Here is a 26,447-nt window from a genome sequence, read left to right on the forward strand (position 1 = left end):
CGATGGCGGAATGACTGTTTCGGTTTAACCTTCGGTCTATGACATGCCTTGAAATTGAACTTACATAGTGCTAGATTCATAAATTCATTATAATGGAGAAACATGGGATCATAATGGCTCACTTTCAACAATGTTGCTTCTGAAGCTGATTAAATAGATTCGTATCCTTCTTTCAAGCCTTAAGGCTTATCAAGTAAATAGCGTTAGCATCCTCACGCTACTCTCTGCTTCTTTAATTCTGGCTCCGTGCTGTCAACTCCATCAGCAAGCTCCATATATTCCAGGTGCATCTGTTCGAACTCCAACCGCGAGCTTTCGACACCCATATCAACCACGTTCTTAATAGACTTCTCCCATTGCGCCTGCAAGTACTCATGTGTGGATTTAAACCGAGTCTGTAGCTCATACCTTTCCTTATTCACCTCTTCGATCTGTGCGTTCACGCTCTGGAGGCTTTGTTCGGAGCTTTCAACCGTACCGGCTGCGGTCCGAAGGATCTCCTGCGATGCGTGAGACAATTGCTGGTCCAACGCCCGAAGGGAATTCTGGTGCATCTGGTGGTAGGTGATGATTACTTGGAGCCTCACCGGATCTCTTTCACTGTCTTCCTGGTACCGGCCAAGGTCAACTCCTCCCAAAGTGAAGCTTTCGCTCACCTCCACGTTTCTGCTAGCAATATCACGGGAAAAGGGGGATACATATAAATTTTGCTGGTCAAAAACTTCATCTAAACGAGTCTGATGTTGCACATTGTAGTCTTTGTCCTTTGACATTTCCTCCAACTCAAGCTTGATGAGGTTGCGTATCTCCTGGTCATGCTTCTGGAACTGTGTATAATCATGGACATAGTCCAAAGATGTGGTTTCTAAATTAGCAGCACACATTCTGAATATGCCAACGGAAATGTCGCTCTGGCAAACAACGTTTTAGTTATTTCGAATGAGCTGGGTGCAAAAAAAACGACCCGTACGCATGTCAAAGATATCTGCAGGACAATTCAAGGGCAAAGCTCAACCTCAGCAGTTGAGAAAAGCTAAACATTGTTATCCAGACTTGGTCAACGTAATTATTGCTTAAACGACTAAACCTATCTTAACGCATTAATATCTAGCCGAATCAAATATCGGCGCAAGTCCTATAGATTTTCTGTATCGAAATCTTGTAATGGTGACCTTAGGTGAAGTAACAGAACACGTGGTGAGCCCGATAGTTTAAATGTCTCCAACATTTTACATATAACATTACTATCTGAAACAGTGGGTAGATTATTGTACGTTTCTCGTCTCTGGATGCTCAAATTCACATGCAATTGATTCATAGTACCCGCTACAGTTTTTGGCTTTTCTATAACTATTTAAGGCCAGCTTTTCGATAGTGGCATGTTAAGAGAAAAAAACACTGCCTAATGGTAAGTACGACCGAATGGTGAATTTTATGGATGTAGCCTGAAGGAACTTATACATGAAACGCCTATATCTTTTGGACGCCAACGGAGTTACATTCCTTCATATTACCTTGGATCGTATACAGCGCTTCAATCCCAGGGGAGAACATATGTACATGACCTTGCATTACATAACCTGAAGTACCGGTATGGGTAATGCAACTCATCTACACCTAATATCTAACATTTATATACAGGGACTTTATACACTTATTTGTCTTTGGTTTCAACCTCAGCTTCGGATTCGGCGGCAAACTTGAACTTGTTTTCGAACAAATCCACGACAGCACTGAGTTCCTCGGCGTGCGCGACAGACAGCTTCTGCAAGTACGGCACCAACACCTCCGCATTCAATGCGGTCAACGCTGCATCACCGTGCTGCGCCAATGTATCCTGAAAGACCTTGATGGCAAGCAAACCGGTGCCAATGCTGTGAGGAAACTTGGCGTCCTGCGCGTTGGCGATCACGGCGGCCAATCTGTCCTGGGAGACTGCGGCATGCGCGACGATCTCGGTGCTGAGCTGCTGCAAGATCGCTGCTGGCACCTGGGCCTGTGCGGCAATGGCGTACTTCAACAAGGAATTGAACAAGGTCAACTCCGCGTCCTCTGCGGCGGTCGGGTCGGTGCCAAAGTTGTACTCGGTAAACTCCTTGTGCAAGGTCTCAGCCTTGGTGATTTCCTGAACCACATTCTCACCAGCCGGGTTCTGTGCGTAGTAGTGGAATCTCAACAAGTTGGTGAAGAGCTGCAACCTCTGTATCTCGATTCTGGATGCCAAGAGCGCAAACTTAGGCTTGGTGGCGGCTAAGTCGCGGGTGATCCACTTCTCTTCCGCAATCAATGGGCGCAAAAAGTACTTATTCTTCTTCTCCGTAAAGTCCAAGCCCTGTGGGACCTGGTTGAGCTCAGCAAACTTCGACAACAAGTTGATCAAGTGGTTGGTCGTGAGGTACTCCTGGTACCCCGAGTTAATGTCCACAATCAACGCCTTGACCTTAGGCAAATTCTCAGCCAAGCTCTCGGCAGAAGGGAAAGATGCTTCGAGAATGCGGTTCAACTCAAGCTCACGTGGCGGGAAGTGCTCACCCTTGTTTCTAGGCTGGAAGTAGTACTCCTCATCCGAGAGCTTGCGCTTCTCAGCACCGGTCAAGGCATTGAACTTTGGGTTTGGAATTCTCAATCTCATAACTCTCTCGGCCTTTGCAGGGTCGTACAACAACGTTCTCAATCTCGGCGGCGTCTGCAAGTACTCCACAAAGTGGTTCAAGCCCTGGGCAGACTCATCAAACGCTTCATTCAAGCACCCTCTGGAAGTGGAGAACGCTCTAGCGACAGGAGCGGTAATGCACTTGCGGACCAACATAATAGACATTGCGAGTGCTCTGGGGAATACCTAATAGGGGACTGAGCTGGATCCAAGATTGATAGTCTGGAATTTTTCACGTGGTTGGAAAAACGCTCCGGTCCAAATTTTACACAGTGGTTGACGCACGAATACGCCAACTAAGAGATGCCTCTGGAAAATAATGAGAGTTTTCGAATCGCTAGTTATTTTATTTTACGTGGTCTTTGTTTATCCTTGGGTATAAAGTTTGAGGAACTATTTGTAGTTGGAACTTCCAAAAACAAGCTCTTCTCCCAATTATGAAAGCGTTTCTTTCTCAAACTTGGGAGCAGGATGCATCGGGGTAACTTGTTTAGTTACAGCGATTCAACGATTTATTACATATGGTAAAGTACCCGCTTCCTCGCATATTACAGACCCTCGTCTCCTGGGAGTAGGCTCTTCAAGAGCATGATTTAGGTACCCTTGGTTTCCGTAAGGCCTCCGGATCTCTTGGCTCAACTATAATCTCGTAGTACACGTATACCCTTCCCCATTCTACTCATCTGGTAATATCTAATATGGGTATCAACTAATTTCTAGATTATATCAAATTTCACCAATCTCCCATTCGGTTTCAACCACTTCCTGTAAACTCACCCTATCGGCCAAAATTGCCACTAAAACCCGTTTGATCGTGGAGTTTTGCGGGTCGTTTAAAATCCGCCAATCCTTGCCGGAAAGCATATTGAACAATTTACTCCCGGAAGGGAGTTCCTCGCTTTCCATCGACTTTGGAGACGTAGAAAGGGGCGTGTTGGTGGAGATGTACGACATTAAATCCACAAGAGGCGTACCCCCGGAGCATTTCCGCTGTCTGCTGCGCTCCAAGTAGAAGTTTTGCTGCGGCAGCCAGTCCTCGTCGTCAGAGGTGGTGTCCATTTCGTGGTCGTCGTATATAATGCTGTCCTGGAATGCCGACGACGGCATCGGCGACGGTGAATACCGACTGTTAGAGAAGTACGGATCGTTGGGGGTTAACGGGCTTGCCATGCGGCTGGTGGGGGTGGCTGCCCTCGAAGTGATCTCATTGCTCAAGAGGAGCGGATAGTAGGGAGGCTTACCGATGGCTGCGTGTAAAAGAACAAGCCCACAGCTGTACAAGTCGGTGAAGTGACTGGGCTTGTTGTGGTATGGGTTAGTGAGTAGCTCCGGCGCAATGAACTGCAACGTTGCATTTATCATGGAAGCGTTGGTGGGGGTAGCCGGCAGCATCGTTACGGGAACATTGCTGGATATGGCAGAGGCGGAAAAATCACTCAAGACAAACCCTTTGATATCGCCAGATTCCGCTCTATCAATCAATATATTCTCTGATTTCACGTCCCCATGCACCACCTGGCAGGCTGTCATAATCGAGAGAGCCTGGATCATATTACGAAAAAGCCTCCACCAGGTATGTGCCCCAATAACCACAGCGTGCGATGTTTCACTCTGTTCCCGCTTTATCTCGGCTTTGGAGGCAATGATAAACTCTTCGAGGTTTAAGGAGTTCATTTTCTGTAGCACCAAGCACGGGAGGGACTCGCCGTATCGGATCTTGGTGAAATGCTTTTTTGTCAAATAGATCAAACCAGGGGAGCGAATGAGAGGAAAGAAAGCATCTTCAATGGCGTGTTGTCTGTAGTAGCGCATGAGCTTCATCACCAGAAGGGTCTCCTGCATGATATAGTTAGCAGACCTTGCAGACTTGGGGATCTTCACCACGTAAGAAGAAGTGAGTTGTTTAATGTTCATGTGGCTCAAGTCATACACGTAGGAGTACGAACCTTGGCCCACTAGTCTCCCTAGTTTGATATCTGACGCTTGGTCTTCCGCATGAAAGTATATTGTGAAGTTGTGTAACATGGTAATGTCGTGGGTATCATAGCGGTCTGACCACGAGACAAGGCGCTTGTTGACACGGGGAGGAGTGGAAAGGGGCCCTACGTCGACGGTCTTGCTTCTCTTTGGTAACCGGATGGGAGTAGGGGTGTCGATATCCTGGGTATGCTGATCCTCCTCTGCTATGGAGCTTGGAGATGAGGATCGGGACAACATTATGGATTCGACTGACGACATCGCTATGCTATCCTTTCGGGGAGTGGTGGGAATGGGTATGGGTGTCGTACTGGTTCTTTGTAGGATGCCCCTGGGGTCATCTTGGTTATCGCATGTGTGTGTGGGGCTGATAAGGCTTGACATTGTGAGATGGATGTACTATATGTGGGAAATGAATGTACTTGCGCGAGTAATGTAATTTTTCAAACTAGGAATTAAGCTTATATATGAGCGGCACTTATCTAGGCTCGCGGCATGACTTATCTGCGGGGGTACAATTTGTCATACATCCCTTTCTGCATCTAAACGGCTCCGTCACCGCAACAATCCAATTTACAGGATATACGAGCAAAAAAAACAACCCGTGCTGCAGCTTTTAGCGGGGCTAGTCATCCAGTTCTGCGACACAGAGGGCGCGTTTACCGCTAAGCCGGCACCTTTCACGCTTCCTCGCTCTTCCACCACTGAGGTTTACCGCAATCACCAAGCATATATCGGGTTAGCGCAATCCATAAATATGGCTGGTCATCGAGGAAATCGGCGCGAGGCGAGGGTTTCCGACAAACAAAGATGGGTTTAAGAACGTAAGACTGGCACCGGCATGTGTGCAGGATTTGCCTTGCAAGTGGCAAAACTCGGCCAGGGCGAAAATTTACGGGGATTCCCTGGCGCCGTAGACCATACGGAACGTGCATAGAATCCCGACGTGTAGGTATGGCTTATTGTGCGGGGAAACTCTATCATGTACGAGCAATATTAACCGTTTTTTTTTTTTGGGCAGCATTTCTGAAAGTGTGGTTGGGCCCGCATGGGCAATCCGTATTGCCCGGTCAGGCTCGTAAGGCAGCTGGGAAAAATGCCAAGCATTTGTTGTGCGTGAATTGCCCGTCGCTGCTGTGCATGACTTTACTAGGATGCTTAGGGGCTGGGCATAGGATCGCTCGATCAGGCAGTGGAGATACCACATCAAGGAGTGTATTGGGTATCTGCATATCCACACATAGAACATCGCATCATATCAATCTCCTTTTTCAGCGGGTGCCATGAATGATATGCTCAAGACAGAACTTCGCAAGGCTGAATTCCTGAAAAGGCAATGTCAAACGCCGTCAAGGAATAATGTGTAGCCGGTACGACTGGAAAGTGGAAAGATAGTAAACATAACCCAGTTAGAATTATGTCTCGATGATGTTGATTAATATTTCAGACCTTTGGGTTACAAAATATAAACATATTTCTAGGGAATGTTTTAATTATAATACCATGTTTTCAGTCCTTAAGTGAACATCAAATAAACGTATTTATATTAATGAAATTAGCAATATATTTATATATGTATCAATTAATTTGTATTAATTATAATATAGGTATATATACTTATACAATGACTACATCTGAAGCAGATATACTTGATAAGACAAAACATTGTATATATTGTTCCCTCGCTCGAGGATATATATGTACAAGGTTCTCAAACACACCAGCGATCCAAATATGTGTACCCACACACAGGGTTATTTCTTCAAAAACAGATACATGGCTCTCCTCTCCACGCTCCTAATACATGACATCAACACAGTTGTATCCGTTCGAATAAAACTTGTCCTTTTTATCGTTGATTAATTTGCCCGAGGTTGTAGTTGTAAAATTATCCCAGGAGCTAATCCGATATCCAGCTTCCAAATCCACGGGTGTCGCACGTGAAAGTATATAGGGCATTCCAAGAGTAGAAATATCCTTGTTTATAAAGTAGTCACAAGCGTATATACTAGCATGTAAGCGTAAGTATTGCTTCATCACCCAAACTACCATGCATATCCACGAAAAACGAAAAACTTGAAAATTTTTCAGACGCCAGTTGGTCGTTTCCGAATGTTAGGCTCAATTCGCGGTCTAGCTAATTCGCTGCTAAAGAGAACCACCGAAAACGTTTCTTTTTTCTGTTTGGCGCACACCTTACAAATTCTTGGTAGCGCACGCACCCTATCTACCATTGCGAAATTTTTTCCACCATGCTACTATGGGTGACGAAAAATTTCCAATCGCAGTGGTAACGACGCCCTCTGGCACCCTCACTAGGTGCACACACCCAAACTCTCCCACTTAGGCTGCGAGACTCTGGCGATGGTTTGAGGAAAAATGTAGGGTATATTTCTATATAGTGTTTTCACTGCCGTAACAGAGATTTAGCTTATTCACTCAGAGTTCATATATATCCAAAATGGTATGTCTAGCACCTAAACACGATGAGAAACGATAGTGCCACCTCAAGGGATCCAGCGAGCCAAACATGATGGGATTTTGAACATAAACCGATCTAGAGTTCGAGCGACGACGCAAACAACCCAGCAGTCAAGCGGATACCTCACCTAGTTAGGTGAGGCCCATCAATCATTTTGGCACTTCCCCCCCTCGCCGAATAAGGTCTACGGGGGAAAGATTTAAGACTGTTGAAAAATTTTCTGTTCCCATCGATTAATTAGAGCCCTTTTGCACAGCGTCGTTTCCTAAGCGGTTTATTTCAGCCTCCTTTATTTCGTCACCCGGATCTCTCAATTTAATCTTAACTGGATCGGCCACTCGTTTCTCACAGCATCCTATGTAATAGCCACTAACATTCTAGTCTGCCGCTAAAGCCTCCAACCCAATGCGTGAAATCAGAATTGAGAAGTTGGTTCTCAACATCTGTGTCGGTGAATCCGGTGATAGATTGACCAGAGCCTCTAAGGTTTTGGAGCAGTTGTCTGGTCAGACCCCAGTCCACTCTAAGGCCCGTTACACTGTCCGTACCTTCGGTATCAGAAGAAACGAAAAGATCGCTGTCCACGTCACCATCAGAGGCCCAAAGGCTGAAGAAATCTTGGAAAGAGGTTTGAAGGTTAAGGAATACCAGTTGAAGTCTAAGAACTTCTCTGAGACCGGTAACTTCGGTTTCGGTATCAACGAGCACATCGACTTGGGTATCAAGTACGATCCATCTATTGGTATTTACGGTATGGACTTCTACGTCGTTTTGGGTAGAGCCGGTGCCAGAGTCGCCAGAAGAAAGAGATGCAGAGGTGTCATTGGTAACTCCCACCTTCCAAACAAGGAAGACTCCATTACTTGGTTCAAGCAGAAGTACGATGCTGACGTCTTGAACAAATAAGTTTGATGTTAACATAGTTTTTCTATCTTTCCCATCATTATTTAGTCCTAATTTGTACTCCCTATTTTTAAAAGTAGAACCGCCAGTGGCTGTAGCATGGCAATACGTTCAAGCCATGGACGTATGTGCGCCCCATAATTTAAGGCTAAATACCCCCCAGATGGGTTCGCTTCAATTCATCGGTCCACTCGCAGTGATTATATAACTACTGAAGTCAGGCATGCTCTTGAAATGTTATCAAACTTGAGTGCTAGCGATCAGATATGTCTAAACTGTTCCATGTAAGAGGTGTAGTTCAGAGGAATAAACAATCTCCTGATTTTTACCCCTGTTTACTCATATGTTCCTGTCCAGAACTAGCATTCATCCAAGATGCAAGCCCACATTGATTTTCACGACCCAAGGGAGAAAAGTTATACCTTGGCACTCACTTTAACACCGCGTTCTCTCAGGGCTTCCGTGAGGCAAGTGCATCTCTGAAAAATCATTGGAACCGTCTTCTGTGACCAAGCCCTATGGCCGAAGCAGGCATACCTAAGAGCATCCGTCTATTCCTTTGCCATATCAGAGGGCAGGGTTGCAAACTATCCTCTAAAATCTAGGGCTGTAAAACAATTCAAAGATACCCAATCTAGTCTGATCTAATGAAATAAGGAAAAAAGGGTAGCGCCTGTGCAAGCTCTCACCGCGACATCTTTCAACTCCGTTAAAATACACAACGACGATCATTGACCATCCACCGTGGCTAAACCATTATAACACCACCGTTCAAACATATAAACCTTCAATTAAAGCAGCCTCCATCACCAGTTCGGCCACACCCTACCAACTGGTATTGGGGTTCCATACAGTCCTGCATAACTCTCGCAGCGTCCACCGGCACAAGAGATAAAGTAAATAAAATAATTTTTATGTTATGATTGTATGCATGAATTATAATACTGGCATAGTCACACTCCAAGACACAACTTGCCAACCACCAACCATACACCAGGGAGCAGACACCTTGCACGTTTTGCCAGCGTTTATCTAACCCCGCTCTGCCATCCAATTTTCTTCCCGTATACTTGCAGCTAGCAGTATTCCAGGTCAGATAACGTCAGACTTGCCGCCGAGCTCTAAGTAGCGTTCCAGGACCCCGATTGACCTAGTTATCATCTGTTTCCATTCCTTTAAGATAGTTGCACCATTTGGAGCCTATTACTGCCTCTACATTATTTACCCTTTGCATAGCCCTCATGAGTGAGAGCCAAAACCACGATAAGATGGCTGACCCGGCCGGAAAACCTGACCCAGAAGCTCTACTAGCCATCGAAGACAAGCTATCGCGACTTGACTTCAAACCCGAGGATGCCAAGCAACTGAGCGATCCACTATATGACCAGCCTCTCGACTTAGACATGTTAGACCACCCACTCGAGCCCAATTCCAACTTGGTCTCCAGCCTCGACGATGACGAAATCAACAAGATCTTGGAACAAGCAAAACGACACAACCTTTTGCCAGAGGAGTCCCATGAAAGCACCGAGAAGCTCCTCCGCCAGCTTGAAATGGAGACCGACGAGAGAAGCACTCCTCAGGCGGACCCTTTGCCAGTGGTGGCTGCCATCGACGCTCCTCCGGAGGAGCTGAAGGAAAAATCACCCGAAGGTTCAAATGAAGACACGAATACAGACGTAAACGAGGACGCGAACCAGGATACGGACCAGGACGTGGATAAGGAAGCGAATAAGGACGCAAGCCGGAGCCTGGAACAGAATCCGAGCGGAGAGCCAAATACAGAGTCAAATCGAAGAACCGCGGAGTCTCTCATCGTCCACAAACCTCTCAATAGTGAAACGAGGAATTCTGGTTCCGAAGCTGCACCTAGCACTGGAAACCCTGAAGTCCATCAGCCAACACCGGTAGTTCCCCCAACCAATGCTGGTAGTGCCTTAGCCCCGGCGTACACCGGTATTTCTGGCATTAAGGATGACTCAAAGGTCTCAGCATATGCCCGGCTTGACTTTGACCAGTTCACTTTCTACGTGCAAACCCTCCAAGTGTTGCTCGGGCGGCGCACGGCCGAATCTTCACCCAACGCGACACAGAACACGCAGGAGCGCAGCGCCTGCCACCTTGTGGATGTCCACCTCGGCTCCACCAAGGCTATTTCCCGGCGCCATGCCAAGATCTTCTACAACTTTGGGACGCAACGTTTCGAGCTCTCGGTTCTTGGACGCAACGGTGCCTTTGTTGACGACACGTTCGTGGCGATGGGCGTGACGGTTCCGTTGAAGAACGGGACCAAGGTCCAAATTGGCAAGCCGACTTTTGCGTTTGTTTTGCCGCATGAAGAGGCGGGTGAGAAAGATGCCAACGCTGACATATCTAGTGGCGACGATGAGGCCCGTAAGGAGAAGCGCCGCGATAAGAAGACAAAGTCCAAGTCCAAGTCCAAGAAGAAGTCCAAGAAACACCGGCACCGAGACGACAAAGAAGACGGCAAAGAAACGGCCGAGGTAAAGCCTAAGGTCAAACCCGAGGCCAAAGCTGAGACAAAACCCAAACCACGGGTCGAACCTCCTAAAGTCGCACCCGGTTCGGCTTCGCCTGTGGCGGGGCGAAAAGACAGCATCTCCACGTTGATTTCTTCTGTGCTTGGCTCCCCCTTCAAGCTGCCAGAGGCCAAGAAGGGGAAGGAACCCAGCATCGAGGAACAGATTGCCCAGCTCGGCGGACTGTTATACGAGGCGATAGCGGAGAAACCGGAGTCACTGGCCTCCTCTGCCGCATCGCTTGCCTCTTTAAATTCAGCGGCCAAGCTTCCCGCTAAAACGGCTGCCAAGTCTGTTTTGACTCCGGCACTGAAGGTTGTGTCGCCAAAGACGGCGAAGGTTATGTCCGCCAAGGCTGCGTTGAATGTAGATTCGATGCTTTCGCTCATCTCTGACATCCACGAGCCGTCAGCGTTGGAGCTCCAGCTCCAGTCGGAGGTCGGGGGTCTCATCTCACACACGAATGAGCTCGACGACTTGGATTTGGACGACAACACGCTTGAGGAGGAGCTCGCGCGCCTCGAGTACATTCAGTCACTCTATGAGGACAGTCTTCCGCCCGAGATCTTGGAACCGATCATGAATGGGACGGCGGACCCATCGCTTGCAAACCTCGGGCATCTCGGACCACGCGTGGCACCGAAACCACAGATCGGTATGACGCAACAGCAGGCGCATGTGGAGTTCCAGGCGATCCAGAAGCGCAAGGCGGAGGAGGCGCGAGTCCAGGCGATTAAGGAGCAGCAGCGTCAGCAACTATTGAAGCAGCAACAGAAGCAGCGACTCCTCCAACAGCAACAGCAACAGCAGAAGCTCAAACAACAGCAATTGCAGCAGCAGAAACAAAAGCAACAGTTGCTTCAACAGCAGCAACAGCAGCAGTTGCTTCAAAAACAGCAGCAGTTGTTGCGTCAACAACAGTTACAGATCCAGGAACAGCAGAAAAAGTTGGCTGCGCAGGCACTTGCAGCTAAGGCCAACTACCAAGCGAAGCCTGCGACTGTAAATGGCTTCTCTGGGGGAGCGGGAGCTCGCTCGGCCCCAGGGGCAACACCTCCCGCGTCTGTATCAACCGTGCGCGTTCCGGTTCCAAAGTACATGCCACCTAAGGTGTCCCAAAGGCCGGGAAATGTCAACTTGATCAAGCCGATCCCGCCAAACTCGGGGTATCCGAAGGCTGGGTGGTACAAGCCAGGGACGGACGGCGCGCTGGGCACGGTGCCGCCGGCAGGAACTGCTCCAGCAAGCCCCTCTATTCCAGCCGATACCGCATCTGTCACGCCAGTGCCGAATGCGGGTTTGCAACCTAATCCGTTATCTAAGACGGTTTCACCGGGTCCGTTGGCCCCATTGCCAAAGGTGGCCTCTCCGGCTACAGGGGCCGTTCTGGGAACCACTTCGAGCACCGTTACTGGTACAACTCCGGAACTATATCCCTCGTCTGGTCCTGTTCTGGGACTAGTCTCTGGCCCTGTACCAGGAACTGCCGTTCCGATGATTCTCACACCCTCTGGTTCTTCCTTCGTGTACCAACCTGTTCCTGACAAGAAATCGAAGCCCAAGCCACCCCGCTCGCAGAAGAAAGTCTACCTCCCCGAGGAGATTCCCGAGGAATTCCGCAATAAGCCGTCGTGCTCGTACTCGCAGCTTATCGCCACGTGTCTCAAGATGCACTGCACAGACCGCGGGATGTCGCTTTCGGAAATTTACGCGGCCATCCGCGAGGTCTTCCCGTATTACAAGTACTGTTCGGACGGCTGGCAGCTGTCAGTGCGCCACAACCTCTCGCTTAACAAGCAGTTCAAGAAGGTGTCGAAGGAGGGCAAAGGTTGGTTGTGGGGGCTCAACGAGGAGTTCAACGAGAAGGAGCGGTTGCGCAAGGAAGAGGAGGACGAGAAGGCACGACTTGCCAAGCTCAACTTCCGCCCCGCTCCGTTTCAGGGCACCGTCCCGACTTATACCCCGGGTGCCTCTGTGGCCTACCCTCCAGGGACCCTTCCTTCCGCCATTGGGGCCCAAAACACCGGATTCAGTCAGACCCCTGTCTACCTGGTTCCCGGTATGAACAAGACAGTGGTGAACGCGATGCCAAAGGTGGTGCCAGGACTGCCACTCAACACAACCAACATCCAGGCGCAGCTCGCGGCGAACCGTGCGAAACAGGTTCCGAAGGCTCCACCGGCAAAGGCGACTGGTTTGAACGACGAGACCATGAAGTCACTCGCCTACCTCCAGAAGGAGTTGGTCAAGTTGACCAGCGAGCGCAAGTTCAAGTACGACAAGACCACCACCACCGCCATTCTTACCCAGGCGTTGGCCATGACCATTGCGCAAGTGACGCAGGTGGCCCAGAAGGCAGGCATGACGGGGAACCCGTTGGCCACGTTGATCGAGCGGACACCTCACCACTTGACCAAGATCTTGGGGGTCGCGTTGAATGCAGCGACCCAGCAGGTGTTGAAGAAGCAGGGCATAACGCCGCCGCCGATATCCAAGCCGTCGTCCAGGGCTAGTACGCCCGTTCCCGCGCCTAAGCCGAAGAAAAAAGCCGAAGTTAAGGTTGAAGGGAAGATCTTGGCGGGTGATAAGGTTGTGTTGGGACCTGGAACGGCTAGCTCTGTTCCTAATCCAGTCCCTGGTTTAGCTCCAACACCCAGCCCTGTTCCTGGTTTGGCTCCTGGCTCTGCTTCTAGTTCAGTTCCCGTCCCAGCTTCTACTGCAGCTCCTACAAGTTTAGTTAGCTCAGCACCCGCTATTACCGTGTCTGACTCTGTCCAGCCATTGCAAGCAAAAACCCCTGTTTCAGTGCAGTCTGTTGATTCAAGCGACAAAGTCCCTAGTCTGGCTTCTGTGACACCAGTGGTGGCCCTGGTTTCAGCCAATTCAGCAACTAGAACGCTGTCGGATTCTACTCTGGCTCCAACTGCTGCTTCTGTGGCGTCTGAACCTGTTCCATCCAATGTGGATGCGGTCACTGTCGGCGCTGTTCTATCGGTGAGTCCTGTGATACCAATTGTCAATGCTGCAGTTCCAGCTTTAACCCTGTCGTCTCACAATTCTACCGTTTCCCCTCCCGCCACTCCAACTCCAGTGAGTATCACTATGGGTATTTCAGATGATCCGGTAACCTCTGCTCCAGTGATATCAACTCCAGTGGCTTCTGCACCAAGCGTCGTTACCAACGCTAATCCTACCGCTCCCGCCGCTCCAAGCCCTGATTTAACTATCGTTTCGTCTGTGATTACTGATAATGTCACTGTTCCACTTGCCACTCCACCTGCTATCCCGTCCACAGTTGCACCCGTTCTTGCCACGTCGGCAGTCCCAGGTATCGTCAATAACGCACCAAGTATGATCATCGATGTTCCAACAGTCGCCTCCTCCACTGCCGCTGAGATTGCCCCTAAGGCTGATATCGAGATGGAAGATGTCGCACCAGCAGACTCAAAAGCCGTCTCTGTGACTACCATAACTGAACCAACCAAGGCCGAATTAGTTACTAGCTCTATGGAAAGGGGCACACCAGTGGTTGAAGCGGAAGTCCTTGATCCAGTGGTGACTACCGGTCCGGAAACTACGAACCCAGCAACGACCGTGGATAGCCCAACGAAAGCTGAACCGGCCGAGGGATCGGAAGGGGCATCTACATCTTTAGTGACTGTGGATTTGGTTTCTGGTAAGGAACCCCAGGAGGTCTCTACCTCTGCCTTAGAGCTCGGCACAGCTCAGGAAGAGGTTGAAGCCAAAACTGTCGAAACTATCGCCACTGAAACGATCACAGTTAAGACTGACACCACAGGACCTGTTACTCAGGGTGACCCAATAACTGAAGATGAACCTGCCGCGATTGAACTTGTTTCGATAAAATCGATTGAAGGAACGGAAACAGAGGTCCCAAAACCAGAGGTTAAGCCAGAAACCGAGAAGGTCGAAGAGCTGTCTATCACATCCACTAAGCAAGCGGTTGAAACTGAACCAGACCTCACCCCAGAGCTTAACGGTTTACAGGCGGCTCCGGTTGAACCCCAATCGGGCGTGGAAACGGGTCCTCAAGGTATAAAGAGACCGTTGGAGGATAACACGGTTGACCAGTTCTCGGTCAAGATGGTGAGGCTCAATAAAGAATAGAGGGTGAAGCCTCTTTTGACGTGTCTATTCAAAATGTAAGCGAAGGTACAGATTTTACAGGTAACTTAATATCTAGATGGGGGAAATAGTCCGAGGCTCAACATTTGTTCATTCATTTTTGTTCTGCTCCTCGGATGATATGAGTATCCTATCCATTCACGACATCAACTTAAACATGAAGCAAGGGGCTTATTCACTACCCCTTTCTCAACAATCTTTTGGCTGACATGCTACTGCGCTTTGATCCTTCGTCCCTATCTAAATCAGACATACCATAATACGTAAGCCGCTAAAACAGTGACCCAAGATAAAGAGGCAAGTTTTGGCCTGATTTAACTTGGAAATTCCGGCCCCAAGGTTTGATGCCAAATTAACCGTTCTATTGATGGGCTTACCATAGAACCTGTGGAGCCCCACGATGCTGGATAGTGAAATACGCAGTTCTAAACCCCCTACAGCTACCTTCGTAAAAAAAAAAAGATATAATGTTCTTCCGAATATCTCCAACATAGTTTGTAGAAATCAATTCCAGTAAAGCCAGGGAGGGCGGCTTTTATCCCAATTAGGCAGTCTACATCCTGTACGCTATCAGTGGCGAGCAGTGAGTGCTAGCTAGAAAACACGCCTTAACAAAACGGAGTTGCCACTTGACCCCTCAGTTCATCAATTATAACACATATCATACACATACACAATGAACTCCGTGGCCAGCCAATTCACGTTCAAGAACACCAAACAGGACTTCCAGGACGCTCAGCAGTCGCTTTCCGGCTTCCAGCAGTTGAACCTCGCGCCCTCGCTCGCGTTGCCGCCCATCTCGCAGCCGACAGACTTCTTAAGAGCGCACACCGACGATTCGGTGAACCCGGACTGTAAGATCAAGATTGCGCACGGGACCACCACGTTGGCATTTAGATTCAAGGAGGGGATTGTGGTTGCAGTCGATTCTAGAGCCACTGCCGGGAACTGGATCGCATCGCAGACCGTCAAGAAGGTGATTGAGATCAACCCGTTCCTCTTAGGGACTATGGCCGGTGGTGCCGCTGACTGTCAGTACTGGGAAACCTGGTTGGGAACCCAGTGCCGCTTGCACGAGTTGCGGGAGAAGGAGAGAATCAGTGTCGCCGCCGCGAGTAAGATCTTGTCTAACTTGGTCTACCTGTACAAGGGAATGGGGTTATCGATGGGTACTATGGTCTGTGGGTACACCAAGAAGGAGGGGCCTACCATCTACTATGTTGACTCCGACGGGACCAGATTGAAGGGCGATCTCTTCTGCGTGGGTTCGGGCCAGACCTTTGCTTACGGTGTGTTAGACGCCAGCTACCACTGGGACTTGTCCGTAGACGAGGCTTTGGAGTTGGGGAAGAGAAGCATCTTGGCTGCTACCCACAGAGACGCGTACTCTGGTGGGTCTATTAACTTGTTCCATGTGACCGAGCAAGGCTGGGTCTTCCACGGCAACTACGATGTTGGGCCATTGTTCTGGGAGACGAAGGCGCAGGAGGGGTCGTTTAACAATGTGGAGGGTTAGTGCAAGGGTGAGTGTATAGCTCGAGCTTGGGCAATGTCAGACCAAACGCTGAGGGTGGATGCGTAGCACGGACGAAAGGCATGTAGATGTCGGGTTAAAGAAGTGAACTATTTAGACTATCTATAGCAATGGTAATGTATCAAAAGAATTTTATCTGAAACTATAAAAGAGTAAACGGAGATGGAGGATATTCGGAGTTACGCTGGCCATAAGAACTAGCTAGTGGGAATGCGACCAATGGGCATTAATTGGTCAAAATCTAAGAGGATACAGCTGCATACACATGGGTGAAGCAATCGGTTATGGGCCATAGTTTATTAAAAGGTGTCCGATGATATAAATAATAGATGTACAAATACATAGATCGATATCGAGCTACTGGGAACGGAATTGAGTTGAACTGGTGACCTGCCTGCATCTTTGCTGCGAATCTCGGGGCTTTCAAATACTTTCCAACCTAATCCTCTCGACGGCAAACAATATATTATGGCTTTCGCCCCAACACTGAATAGTCTCGCTTCACGGTCCGTTAACTTTATACCATCGTTTGTGTAGATTCCCTATGGTACCTTATATATACAATTCTTAGTTTCGAGCACTACCCTCGCTAGCCAGAATCTTACAACCTCATCCCACGAACGTCAATCTTCTCGTGGATAAACTGTCTGGAACCACCAGCACCGATATAGTCCGCGGCAACTTGCCCGTTTCCACGCAACTGGTACTGGTACCCGACTAAGCCCTCCAAGCCGACCGGCCCCCTGGCGTGAATCTTATTGGTAGAGATTCCGACTTCTGCGCCGAACCCATATCTAAACCCGTCCGCAAATCTGGTGGACGCATTCCAGTAGATTCCGGCAGAATCGATCCCCTTCAAGAACTTATTCGCGGTAGCCTCGTTCTCGGTGATGATAGCCTCGGTGTGCTTAGATGAATGGACATTAATGTGCATCATGGCGTCCTCGGCGGAGGCCATGGCATCCACAGCGATGTCAAATGAAAGGAACTCCTTGTCAAAGTCACCCTCAACTGCGTCCACGATTTTCTCATTAGCTGGTAAGTGCGCTTTGATAATGGGTGTTACGTGCAAGGTGACGCCTGCGGTGATGAGCGCCTCAGCAATTACCGGCAACTGCGTGTCCAACAACGATTCGTGCACCAACAACTGCTCCGCAGCGTTGCACCCGGCTGGGTAGTTTGTCTTGGCGTCCACGGCAATCTTGCATGCCTTTTGCACATCTGCATCCTTGTCAACATATACAGAGCAAATCCCATCGGCGTGGCCCAAGACAGGGATCTTGGTGTTGTCCTTGATGTTGCGCACCAACTCATTGGAGCCTCTTGGAATCACCAAGTCGATGAACTTGTCCTGGTTCAACAAGGAGGAAACATCATCTCTGGTGGCAATGAGTTGGATAGCTTTTCCTGGAACCGCAGTCCTGACCAAGGTATCACTCACCACCTTTGCCATGGCTGTGAACGTGGCCAAAGACTCCTTACCGCCCTTTAGAATAGCGGCATTTCCGGACTTTACTGCCAACGCCGTGATGTTCGCAATAACCTCCGGTCTGCTCTCAAAGATAATCAACAACACACCCACTGGGCACGTGACACGGTACAAGTCCAAACCGTCATCGAGCCTCGTCTTAAGGGTCACGTTTCCGACCGGATCCTCGAGCGCAGCGACGTCCAAAACACCCTGCAACATGGTGTCATATTTATCACCCTTGGAGAGGTCTAAGCGGTTGATCAATGATGCTGGGAGGTTGTTTTTGGCGGCATTTTCCATGTCGATCACGTTGGCTTCTAGAATCGTCGCTTTGTGTGCACGGAGCTCGTCGTGGACGGCCTGCAATGCCTGGGATCTCTCTTCGTCGGTGAGCGTTTTAAGAATAGTGGATGCCATCCGGGCATCCCTTGCAATAATTTCAGCCATAATCTAAATGGGTGTGGAAGTGATGGGTGAGAGTGTAGGGAGTTTGGGGCTGTTTTTGACCTGTGCCTTCAGCGCTGAGTCATGTCGAGAAAGAAAAACGGGGCGGCTTAGGGACGTGCAGGAGGTGCGCAGGCAACATCGTTGGTTATGGAAAAGGTAAGACTGTGGGGTTTATTCCTTAGAGCACAGCCGAAGAAGAAGATTGGAAAATCCAGGCTGCCCAAGTATATCACCGGATTTGCAAAGTAAACATACACGTATACTCTCTGGAAGGCTTGTTAAGTACAAATCGCTCCATTTTTCCTGGTGGGTTTAAAATCTTATTGATATTCATTAATCTTAAGTATATTAACCTTACTATAATACAGTTGAGTGCTGTAACAGACCCAAGGCTTCTCCTCGGATAAATGGAACATCTTGGAAATAGATGCACGCTTCAGATAGTGGGGCAGATACATGGTGCGGTAGACAAAGTTCAAGCGTAACCGCAAAGTTATCATAGGAATTCGCAGTCACCATGATAGTGATAATGGCCGTACTTTCTCGATATAAATGCGCCGTCTCAACATCTAGCACCGTTTTTTTTTTTTTTTGAAATCCTCAATGACTGGAGAACTTTCGAATACGGTTTAAACATCAACGCCTCGCCTTTTGCCTCGATTAGTGTGCCTCGCGCATCTCCCCAAACTCCCCTCTCTTCTGCGTGGTATCGTACATCCGCACGATCTTCTCCTGGCCCTCTTCCGCTTGCGAGAACGCAAACCCTCTCTGCTTTCTCATCCGCTGCACCTGCCTCACCTTTCTGATAGCATTTTGGAACTGCTCCATTCTCGGCCTGTAGTCCGCAATATTATACTTTTGAATCTCTTGGACGTGGTGGTACGACTCGGCGCGGTACATCCGCTTGTAGTACTTCCACAACAAATCTCTCATCAAGCACAATACCGGCAAACAGAACACCATTGCCCAGAAGGTCAAGGAGCCGTAGGTGGCCGGCAACACGCCCTTATACTCCTGTGAAACGTTCACTAACGGCGCAATTACCGCGTAGGCTGGGAAGAAGAGAATCCAGAATGCAAAAGAGCCAGGAATCGCAATGAGTGTGTACTTGGTCCACATGTTGGAGATCAAAGCTGCCTTACCCAACGCCGTGAGTGTGCATGTGGTGTAAATAGCAACTCCCCAGGACCAATGGTCGCTCATATTGCCCCCTGCCAAGGTGTTTTCGTATTTATAGATGTAGATGGCGCAGATATAGATCACAGCAGAGTGGTAAAACCCGTTGATGATCCAGCTCCAGAAGATGGTTACGTTAAAGAACCGCTTTTTCTGGCCTAACTGGTACAACTGCGGGTAACGGTCGAGGTGGCGCGCGCTGACAAACTGGTCAAACACACCCAACACAAACGGCGGCAACACCGTGAAGAACACGTTGTAGAAAGTGAGCGTCCATGACTCCATGAGCGACTGCCCAGAGAAGCAGTTGATGAAGACAAACCAAAACTGGGTCATGTAAAGAATAATGTTCTTGTAGAAGGAGTAGAGAATGGCCTGAGAAATACGCTGGTACGACCAACTGCCGTGCACCAAAAGCAACTTGCGGAGGTACTTGAACTGGCCAATGGCGACATCCGCCGATCTGGCGGCCTGCATCCCTTCCATCCCACTGATGCCCACCCCCACATGCGCCGCCTGGATCATGCTGACATCGTTGGCACCGTCACCGATGGCCAAAAGCAACGCCTTCCTCTTCCGCTTCACCATCTTCACCACCAACGCCTTTTGCAAGGGCGACACACGGCAGCAAATCACCGCCTTGCACTTGGTCCCAATCTCGATTAGGTAGTCCTCGAGGTCAGCCTCCAACGCAAAGCCCAAGGACTTCCCGTCAATCACCAATGCAAGCGTGTCAATCTCTTGTTCGGAAATCTGGTGCGAGTTGATCGCCTGGAGCTTGCTCACGAGATTCTCCTTCACCGCCTCTTTCGTTTCCTCGTTCACAATCAACAAGTTCATGTCCTCGCTGAGCAACTTGCACGACATCCCGATGTTGACAGCGGTTTCCTGTCTGTCACCAGTGAGGACCCAGATCTTGATCCCGGCCTCCTGGAGCGTGTGGATAGTCTCAGGAACCCCGTCCTGGAGCTTATCTTCGATGGCGGTCGCACCAAGCAAGAACAAGTCGCGCTCGATTATTTCCGCGCACGCGTCGAGCGCATCGGCGCGTCCGTCCAACGTGGTTGCCGCGCGCGCATGCGCCTCCGCCCATGAGTGGTACTCCGCCTCGGGGATCACACGTGTTGCAAGACACAAAGTGCGTAAACCGTCCGAAGCGAATTCCTCCAAGTGTCTGAGCGTGTCGTCCACGTAGAGCCCGCCTTCTTCGGATAAACGCTCCAAGATAACTGTATCAGCGCCCTTACAGTAGAGTCTGATGGTTCCGTCTGGACAGCGGTAGATAGCACTCATACGTTTTCTGGTGGAGTTGAACTCACAAATGTTGAGCAATTCGTAGGTCAAAAGGGTCCCGCTTGGGTTCTCCAAGGTGATCGATTTTGGCTTTCTGACGGTAAACTTATACCGCAAACTGGCCGCCCCGTCCACCAACGCCCCTTCATCAGGCGAAGCCGCCTGGTACTTGATGGTCCCGTCATCCTTGACTTCTGGAATGACCGTGTGGCAGGCCGCCAAAAGCGTGAGGAATTCGTCAATCACCTGTCTATTAGGGCCGCTCACCAAATGGTCGTCCAATAAGGTCTGGAAGGTATGGAAGCCTACCTCAACTCCGTCAATCATTGTTGCATTTTTGTCTTCAGGGATTACCTCAGTGTAGCATCTCCCGGCAATAGAACACGAAAAGAACTCCATGATGTTTCGGGTCAATGTTCCGGTTTTGTCGCTGAAAATATACTCAATCTGGCCGAGCTCCTCCACCAAGGAGGAAGTACGACAGACGGTTGGGGTGTCGGTATCCGCAAAGTACATGTCCAAATCAGACCCAATCATGTACGCCTGGTAGAACTTAATGATCTCGACGGTCACAAACATAGAGATTGGCACAAGGTTAGAAAACAAAATCCAGTAGGTGAGGATGTCTTTGAAGAACAACAGGACCTTGTTGGTACCCTCAAGATAGAGGTAGCCCAAGCTGTCCGCGCTGACAGAGATTTTGATGACGTTACCGAGGGAAGAAATGAGAGACAATATTATGAGGATGCCGAACAATGCAACGATCTGGAGGTTGATGATACGTTCGACATCAGTTTGCTTAATAGGCGTAGCGGTCGCGTTCCTCATCAACTTCGTTTCATGGCCAGTAAACACCACAACACCGTGTATCCACGCGGTGTTACGCAATGTCGCACCCCGCAACAAGAGCTGGTCAGGGGCCAATGGGATCTCCCGGCCATTCAACGTCAACGTCCCCTCGTACGTATACAAACTGGAGTTGGGCTTTTCACTCATAATCTTTCCGGTTAAGCCAATCAAGCTGTGGGGGTCAACCAAGTCAGCGGTCTCTTCTCTCCCCTGTTTGATCTTCAAGTTTGTTTCACCGTCAAGATTAGCGGTCTCGATGTAGCACAATCCCTCCGGTTCAGACGAAGATAGAAGAATGATGTCTGCTGGGAACGGCTGCTCGCTTCTGACCCTGACAACATCACCTACCCTGACCTCGATCCACTTCTTTGTCACAAAGTCAGTACCGCGGAAAATCTCGATCCTAGAGGAATTGAGCTCCTTGTCTGCCGTCGCACGCTTGAGATCCTCAGAGATCTCCTTCACCGCCGACACAAGCAACACGACGGAGAGAGTTCCGATAGTTGTATATCTGTTTGTCGGCGAAACGTTTGGTACCTGTTGAATAACCGACGTGAAGAGGAAGAACAAGTTTGCGTACTTGGAGAATTGCTCAAACAAAAACTTCGGCACAAACGTCGCAAGGTTGTACTTGGTAGTGGAGATGTGGTTGCCGTAGTAGCCATACGCAGCGCACGCGGCGGAGTCGTTCACTGCCACGACGCGCGGGCCGTCGTCATGCGCACGCGCGCGGTTGCGCCGGAACACATTCTTGATGCGCCGAATATCGAAGCGGCTGGTACCGTCCGCACGATCTAGCACCTCCTCCGTCTGCAATGGCGTCGCATCACGCACAGGTGGCAATGCGTGCTGATTGCCAAAAGGACTGGCCGAATCGTTCATATCCGCGTAGTCGTTGCCCTGGAAGCGTTTCTTCATGTTGGAGAACAAGCCGCTGCCACTGGCGGCTGGCGCGTCGTACGGATTGTGCGTGTAGGAGTCGTCATCTGCGATGATTCGATTGAAACTGTGGTCGTCGTCATCATCATCGCCAATCTGGAACGCAAAGGGGTCGGATGGTTGGCGTCTGTGCGCAGTGTCGTTGTAATTGCCGCCCGTGCGCGTAGAGCTATAATTGCCATACGGACTCTGGTGTGGCGGGTCATCCGACAACAAGTCGATCATCGGCTCGTTGTAGTCACTGAACGGATTACCTGAAGTCATAAGGGAGGATTTCCAATGGGTTCAAGCGGTCTTAACTGGTGTCGGACAAAGTGTTGAAATGCTAAAACGTAGAGATCAGTAACGAAAGCAGAGACGTTGCGGGATGGTGGTAAGGGCTCGTAACCGGGCACAGCCCGTGGCTCGTGCATAATTCCCGTAATACATAGCCAAAGGGTCTTGACGGGTATTTTAAGCGTCGTTTACTGCAGGCAATGTGCTATGCTAGTTCCTTAGGGTGTAAATGAACCAAGGTGATGTTGATCGTAATGGTGTGGTGCCTGTTTAGTGTAACGACAGACTGTAGGTTTTGGTAGAGTCTGCCCGAAAAGAATGTCGGTGCATCTGTGAGGATATAACCTAGCGATCACATGTCACATAAGTCATTAAAGGTGGAGTATCAGTATATCACCGTCTCGACAATACTCTTTCAGATATCTATTTGGCACTATTCCACCATAGGCCAGACTCCGGTTTCCCAAGGAGGCTATTACTTGTATGAGTAGCATTCACAGTGTAGAATAGTACCCATTTTCAACTAATCTGCTGTCCACGACGAGATAGGTCAAAGCAGTGGTTAGGCATATTATCGAAATCAAAGCCAAAGTCTATTTCGTAGGTAAATGGTGTTCTCACGTAGGATGGGACAAGTCAAAAAATCTGCTTCTCTCGGTCACAAATTCCCCGCCGCCAGGCTGGCGATTAATCTACACTATTTTCAAATTTGAGCCTTAGTTTATAGCTCCTCGCTTCAACCGGCGGTATTTCTGCCTGTAGACACACCAAGGCTTATCATGGTGCAGTCTATATCATATCATATTCCATAAACTGCCCAGTTGTCTACACCAAATACATCATTCGTGTCTCATAACATCTATATAGCTTACTCCTCGTCCTCGTCCTCGTCTTCAGACCAGTCCACATAATATTCCTCAGCGATCAAGGCCTTGCACTTTTTCAAAATCAACGGGTCGAACGGGAAGTAGCCCTCCAAGTCGAGGAAATCCTGTCTGGCGGTCAACATAAAGGCGCCATTCGCTCCGGCACCGCCGGCCGCACCCTTGATCCCGAGGAGACGTTCGCGCTTGTTCTGCTCGATGAGAGAGAAGCAGTAGGCGACGTTCTGTTGCTGGGAGATCCGGGCAAAGATCAACACCACGGTTTCGTTACAGTACTTGAGAGGGTTAAACTTGGTGACGATAATCCGCTGGAAGAAGCGGTCAATCGAGCACTCCCAATCGGAATCGTCGGAGGCCAACTTGTCGTCCTTATGCAAAAGCTGGTGCTTGAAACAGAAAATGTATAGTAAGCACTGAAAGGCGGAGAAAAAGAGCTTAAAGCGCTCCATGCCACCTCTACCGTCACCGACCTCACTTTCGCGTTCAATCACGTACTTGTTCAACCAGCCGACGAGATAGGACACTACAAACACCACCTGATGGCGCAGGAGCTTCGCCGCGCGCGCGATGAACGACGCGATATACTGCAATGCCTTGATGCGCTGCTCGATAGTTTCGCTCTGGGAGAAAGCAATGTCGATGAGGGTCACTAAAAACGCATCCATCAACTCTGGTTGCTGCTGCGCTGCGTGAAACAAAAGATACTGGATGGAACGCGTGTAATGGGTCGGAAGGACGTGCGACTTGAACAAGGAGACGAGTGTGTTAAAGAGCACCACCCCGTTGCCCTCGTTCAACTCGTGGAGAGAAAACGCCGGGCCGGTGGTTTCAAACAACTTGAACATGACCGCATCCAACTTACTAGACAAGTCGGATATATTGGTGGTCACCTCCGCATTGTACTCTTCGTTCTCCATGTCTTCGTCCTCGGACTCTTCGTCCTCAGACTCGCTCTCGGAGTCAGTATCGGCCTCGTCCCCTGAGTCGTCGATCTCGACGTCATCTAAATCGTCATCTAGTTCGTCCAACTCGTTCTGAAGGGCGACGTCCAACTTGATGAGGTTCTCCATGATCAAGCACCAGCTGCTGTAGACCAAGTCGCTGCAGTAGCCGCCCATCGCAAGGATGTTGTGGATATAATTGACGCAGATCTGCTTCTTTGTCGTGGTGATGTGGGGAAAGTTCTTCGCCAATAGCGGCTGCAATACCGTCGTTGCGGTCGGCGTGCTATGCAAGAGAAACTGCAACACCTCGTGGTGCGCCTGGGTGTTGGACGAGATGAACTCGCCGATCAACTTGTCGGCAACCTCTGTCCACCACTTCGGGATCCCCGAGCACAACACCGTGAGAAACTGCGTGTACCGCTGTTGAAATGCCGGCTGCTCCTTCACCTGGTAGAGTCGCATTCCGAGGACCGCCTTGATGAGATCAGTGCATCGTTCATTGTCCAAGAGTGTGATGTGGTTTGTCAAAGTGGCGATGATTATCGCTTGGTCATCAAGGGCGATGTATTCTGGGTGGGTTACAGGGAGGTTCAACTGAGACGCAAGCGTTCTTAGGTCTGTGGCGTCGTTCTAGAGAGGTTAGTAATGTTCGGTAAAGAGGGCGCTATTCTCGTGTATGTGTGCTAGTTATATCTGTGCTATATATCGGTTGTATCCAGGTCCAGGGTCGCGCAACTATAGACTGACAATAGCGTTTTGCATAGTCCTAGCTCCAGCTAAACCTTTAGCAGTTGCTTGGCCTTACCATTAGTTTGACCTGGCTTTGAGCCTTTGCTTGGCTTCGTCTCAGCTCACACATCGCAAGAATAACGCCAAGCCACTTTGATCATCCAAAAGAAATAATAAGGGAGGCAAAAAAGGATGCATCAAGGGCTGTAAACGAAACACATACATTCTGATCCATGGCCTCGAGTGCCGACTTGACAAAAGTAGTATACATCTTCCCACTGAACACATCCTGGTTCTTTTCCAACTTAATATTATTATTGCTACTGTTATCACCGTCAGCGTCTTGGTCTGTTATCTTTCTTCTCTTTGTTGGCATCGCGTCAAAGGACACTGCCTTCTCGTCCGCGACGGGGCGCTTGAGTTCGTGCCGCATCCCGAGGGTCTGCGTGTGCTGTTGGTCGACGGAAAGCATTCTGGGTGCCCGGATATGCAACTGTGTGGTTAAAGATGCAATGGTAGAACTTAAGGTGTCCTGAGAAGTGGTTCACCCCTGAAGATTTAAAGAATTTTTTCCTGCAGTGTTTGGGTGTCTTGTGAAATTTTTTAGCAGGAAAAAGAAACAAAATTATCGCGATCACCCGATCGGGAAACATGCGGTGGGGAATCGCGTGCTGACGCCACAGTGCTGAAAAGATTACTGTGGAATACAAGGTGACAGAATGGATGAAAACATGGATATAACTTAATAAAGGTATGCTAAATAGTATTATGCGATATTAATACCGTTTTTTGGTTGTCGCGAAAAAGAGGTGTGGTGACCTTAGTATCGGGTTACACATACAAGCTGATGAAGGCATACTTAGGTACCACGAGTGCCAGAGGCTCCCATGGCGGGAACCATCCTACACTGAGAATTCCAGCAGTATTTTTTTTTTCATAAACTATAACTCTGAAATATTACCTCATGATTCCTCCTGATTTCCTAGTTGATTGTAGACTTACACCGAAATACTATGCCACTTGTTACACCGCCACATCACGTGCACCTCATCGCACCGGGTAACGTGTTGGATAATTTTTATACACATAAGCATGCGGCTCGGAAAAAAAAAGATTGAAAATTTCTGGAAAAGTGTAAGCAAATTTCAACGGGTATAGCATTACGTTAAGTGAACAGCTTTTGCCTAGCCCTTCCCCTCTCACA

General features: G+C 49.3%; 11 protein-coding genes across 11 annotated transcripts; 3 read left to right on the forward strand and 8 right to left on the reverse strand.

Annotated features, from left to right (window-relative positions):
• Window positions 1-50: 50 nt before the first annotated feature.
• Window positions 51-930, reverse strand: BABINDRAFT_15553 (uncharacterized protein). Its single transcript, XM_019127281.1, has one exon. The coding sequence runs from the start codon at window positions 882-884 to the stop codon at window positions 213-215; it is 672 nt and encodes a 223-aa protein (XP_018982631.1). The 5' UTR covers window positions 885-930; the 3' UTR covers window positions 51-212.
• A 170-nt stretch (window positions 931-1,100) lies between these two features.
• BABINDRAFT_100031 (uncharacterized protein) lies at window positions 1,101-1,423 on the reverse strand. Its single transcript, XM_019126659.1, has one exon. The coding sequence runs from the start codon at window positions 1,316-1,318 to the stop codon at window positions 1,136-1,138; it is 183 nt and encodes a 60-aa protein (XP_018982632.1). The 5' UTR covers window positions 1,319-1,423; the 3' UTR covers window positions 1,101-1,135.
• Window positions 1,424-1,447: 24 nt separating this feature from the next.
• On the reverse strand, window positions 1,448-2,818 carry BABINDRAFT_178178 (uncharacterized protein; the record flags this gene model as incomplete). Its single annotated transcript, XM_019131053.1, has 1 exon — window positions 1,448-2,818. The coding sequence occupies one exon, from the start codon at window positions 2,816-2,818 to the stop codon at window positions 1,655-1,657; it is 1,164 nt and encodes a 387-aa protein (XP_018982633.1). The 3' UTR covers window positions 1,448-1,654.
• Window positions 2,819-3,097: 279 nt separating this feature from the next.
• BABINDRAFT_163573 (uncharacterized protein) lies at window positions 3,098-5,375 on the reverse strand. Its single transcript, XM_019129987.1, has one exon. The coding sequence runs from the start codon at window positions 5,012-5,014 to the stop codon at window positions 3,380-3,382; it is 1,635 nt and encodes a 544-aa protein (XP_018982634.1). The 5' UTR covers window positions 5,015-5,375; the 3' UTR covers window positions 3,098-3,379.
• A 312-nt stretch (window positions 5,376-5,687) lies between these two features.
• On the reverse strand, window positions 5,688-5,943 carry BABINDRAFT_163574 (uncharacterized protein). The gene has a single exon (XM_019129988.1). The coding sequence runs from the start codon at window positions 5,860-5,862 to the stop codon at window positions 5,701-5,703; it is 162 nt and encodes a 53-aa protein (XP_018982635.1). The 5' UTR covers window positions 5,863-5,943; the 3' UTR covers window positions 5,688-5,700.
• Window positions 5,944-7,517: 1,574 nt separating this feature from the next.
• Window positions 7,518-8,018, forward strand: RPL11 (60S ribosomal protein uL5; the record flags this gene model as incomplete). Its single annotated transcript, XM_019130921.1, has 1 exon — window positions 7,518-8,018. The coding sequence occupies one exon, from the start codon at window positions 7,518-7,520 to the stop codon at window positions 8,016-8,018; it is 501 nt and encodes a 166-aa protein (XP_018982636.1).
• Window positions 8,019-12,244: 4,226 nt separating this feature from the next.
• Window positions 12,245-12,409, forward strand: FHL1 (Fhl1p; the record flags this gene model as incomplete). Its single annotated transcript, XM_019127745.1, has 1 exon — window positions 12,245-12,409. A coding segment is annotated over one exon (165 nt), but the record flags the coding sequence as incomplete, so codon positions are not given.
• A 2,957-nt stretch (window positions 12,410-15,366) lies between these two features.
• PRE2 (proteasome core particle subunit beta 5) lies at window positions 15,367-16,348 on the forward strand. The gene has a single exon (XM_019129989.1). The coding sequence runs from the start codon at window positions 15,378-15,380 to the stop codon at window positions 16,215-16,217; it is 840 nt and encodes a 279-aa protein (XP_018982638.1). The 5' UTR covers window positions 15,367-15,377; the 3' UTR covers window positions 16,218-16,348.
• Window positions 16,349-16,836: 488 nt separating this feature from the next.
• On the reverse strand, window positions 16,837-18,153 carry PRO2 (glutamate-5-semialdehyde dehydrogenase; the record flags this gene model as incomplete). The annotated part of the gene is made up of 1 exon (XM_019132034.1): window positions 16,837-18,153. One exon carries the CDS (start codon window positions 18,151-18,153, stop codon window positions 16,837-16,839), a length of 1,317 nt encoding a protein of 438 aa, XP_018982639.1.
• A 660-nt stretch (window positions 18,154-18,813) lies between these two features.
• Window positions 18,814-22,353, reverse strand: BABINDRAFT_41667 (aminophospholipid-translocating P4-type ATPase; the record flags this gene model as incomplete). Its single annotated transcript, XM_019132035.1, has 1 exon — window positions 18,814-22,353. One exon carries the CDS (start codon window positions 22,351-22,353, stop codon window positions 18,814-18,816), a length of 3,540 nt encoding a protein of 1,179 aa, XP_018982640.1.
• Window positions 22,354-23,560: 1,207 nt separating this feature from the next.
• On the reverse strand, window positions 23,561-25,544 carry RRN3 (rDNA-binding RNA polymerase I transcriptional factor; the record flags this gene model as incomplete). Its single annotated transcript, XM_019131259.1, has 2 exons — window positions 23,561-25,144; window positions 25,467-25,544. Coding segments are annotated over 2 exons (1,662 nt in total), but the record flags the coding sequence as incomplete, so codon positions are not given.
• Window positions 25,545-26,447: the final 903 nt, after the last annotated feature.

The sequence above is a fragment of the Babjeviella inositovora genome, assembly GCF_001661335.1.
Source record: "Babjeviella inositovora NRRL Y-12698 unplaced genomic scaffold BABINscaffold_16, whole genome shotgun sequence".
NCBI lineage: Eukaryota > Fungi > Ascomycota > Pichiomycetes > Serinales > Babjeviella > Babjeviella inositovora.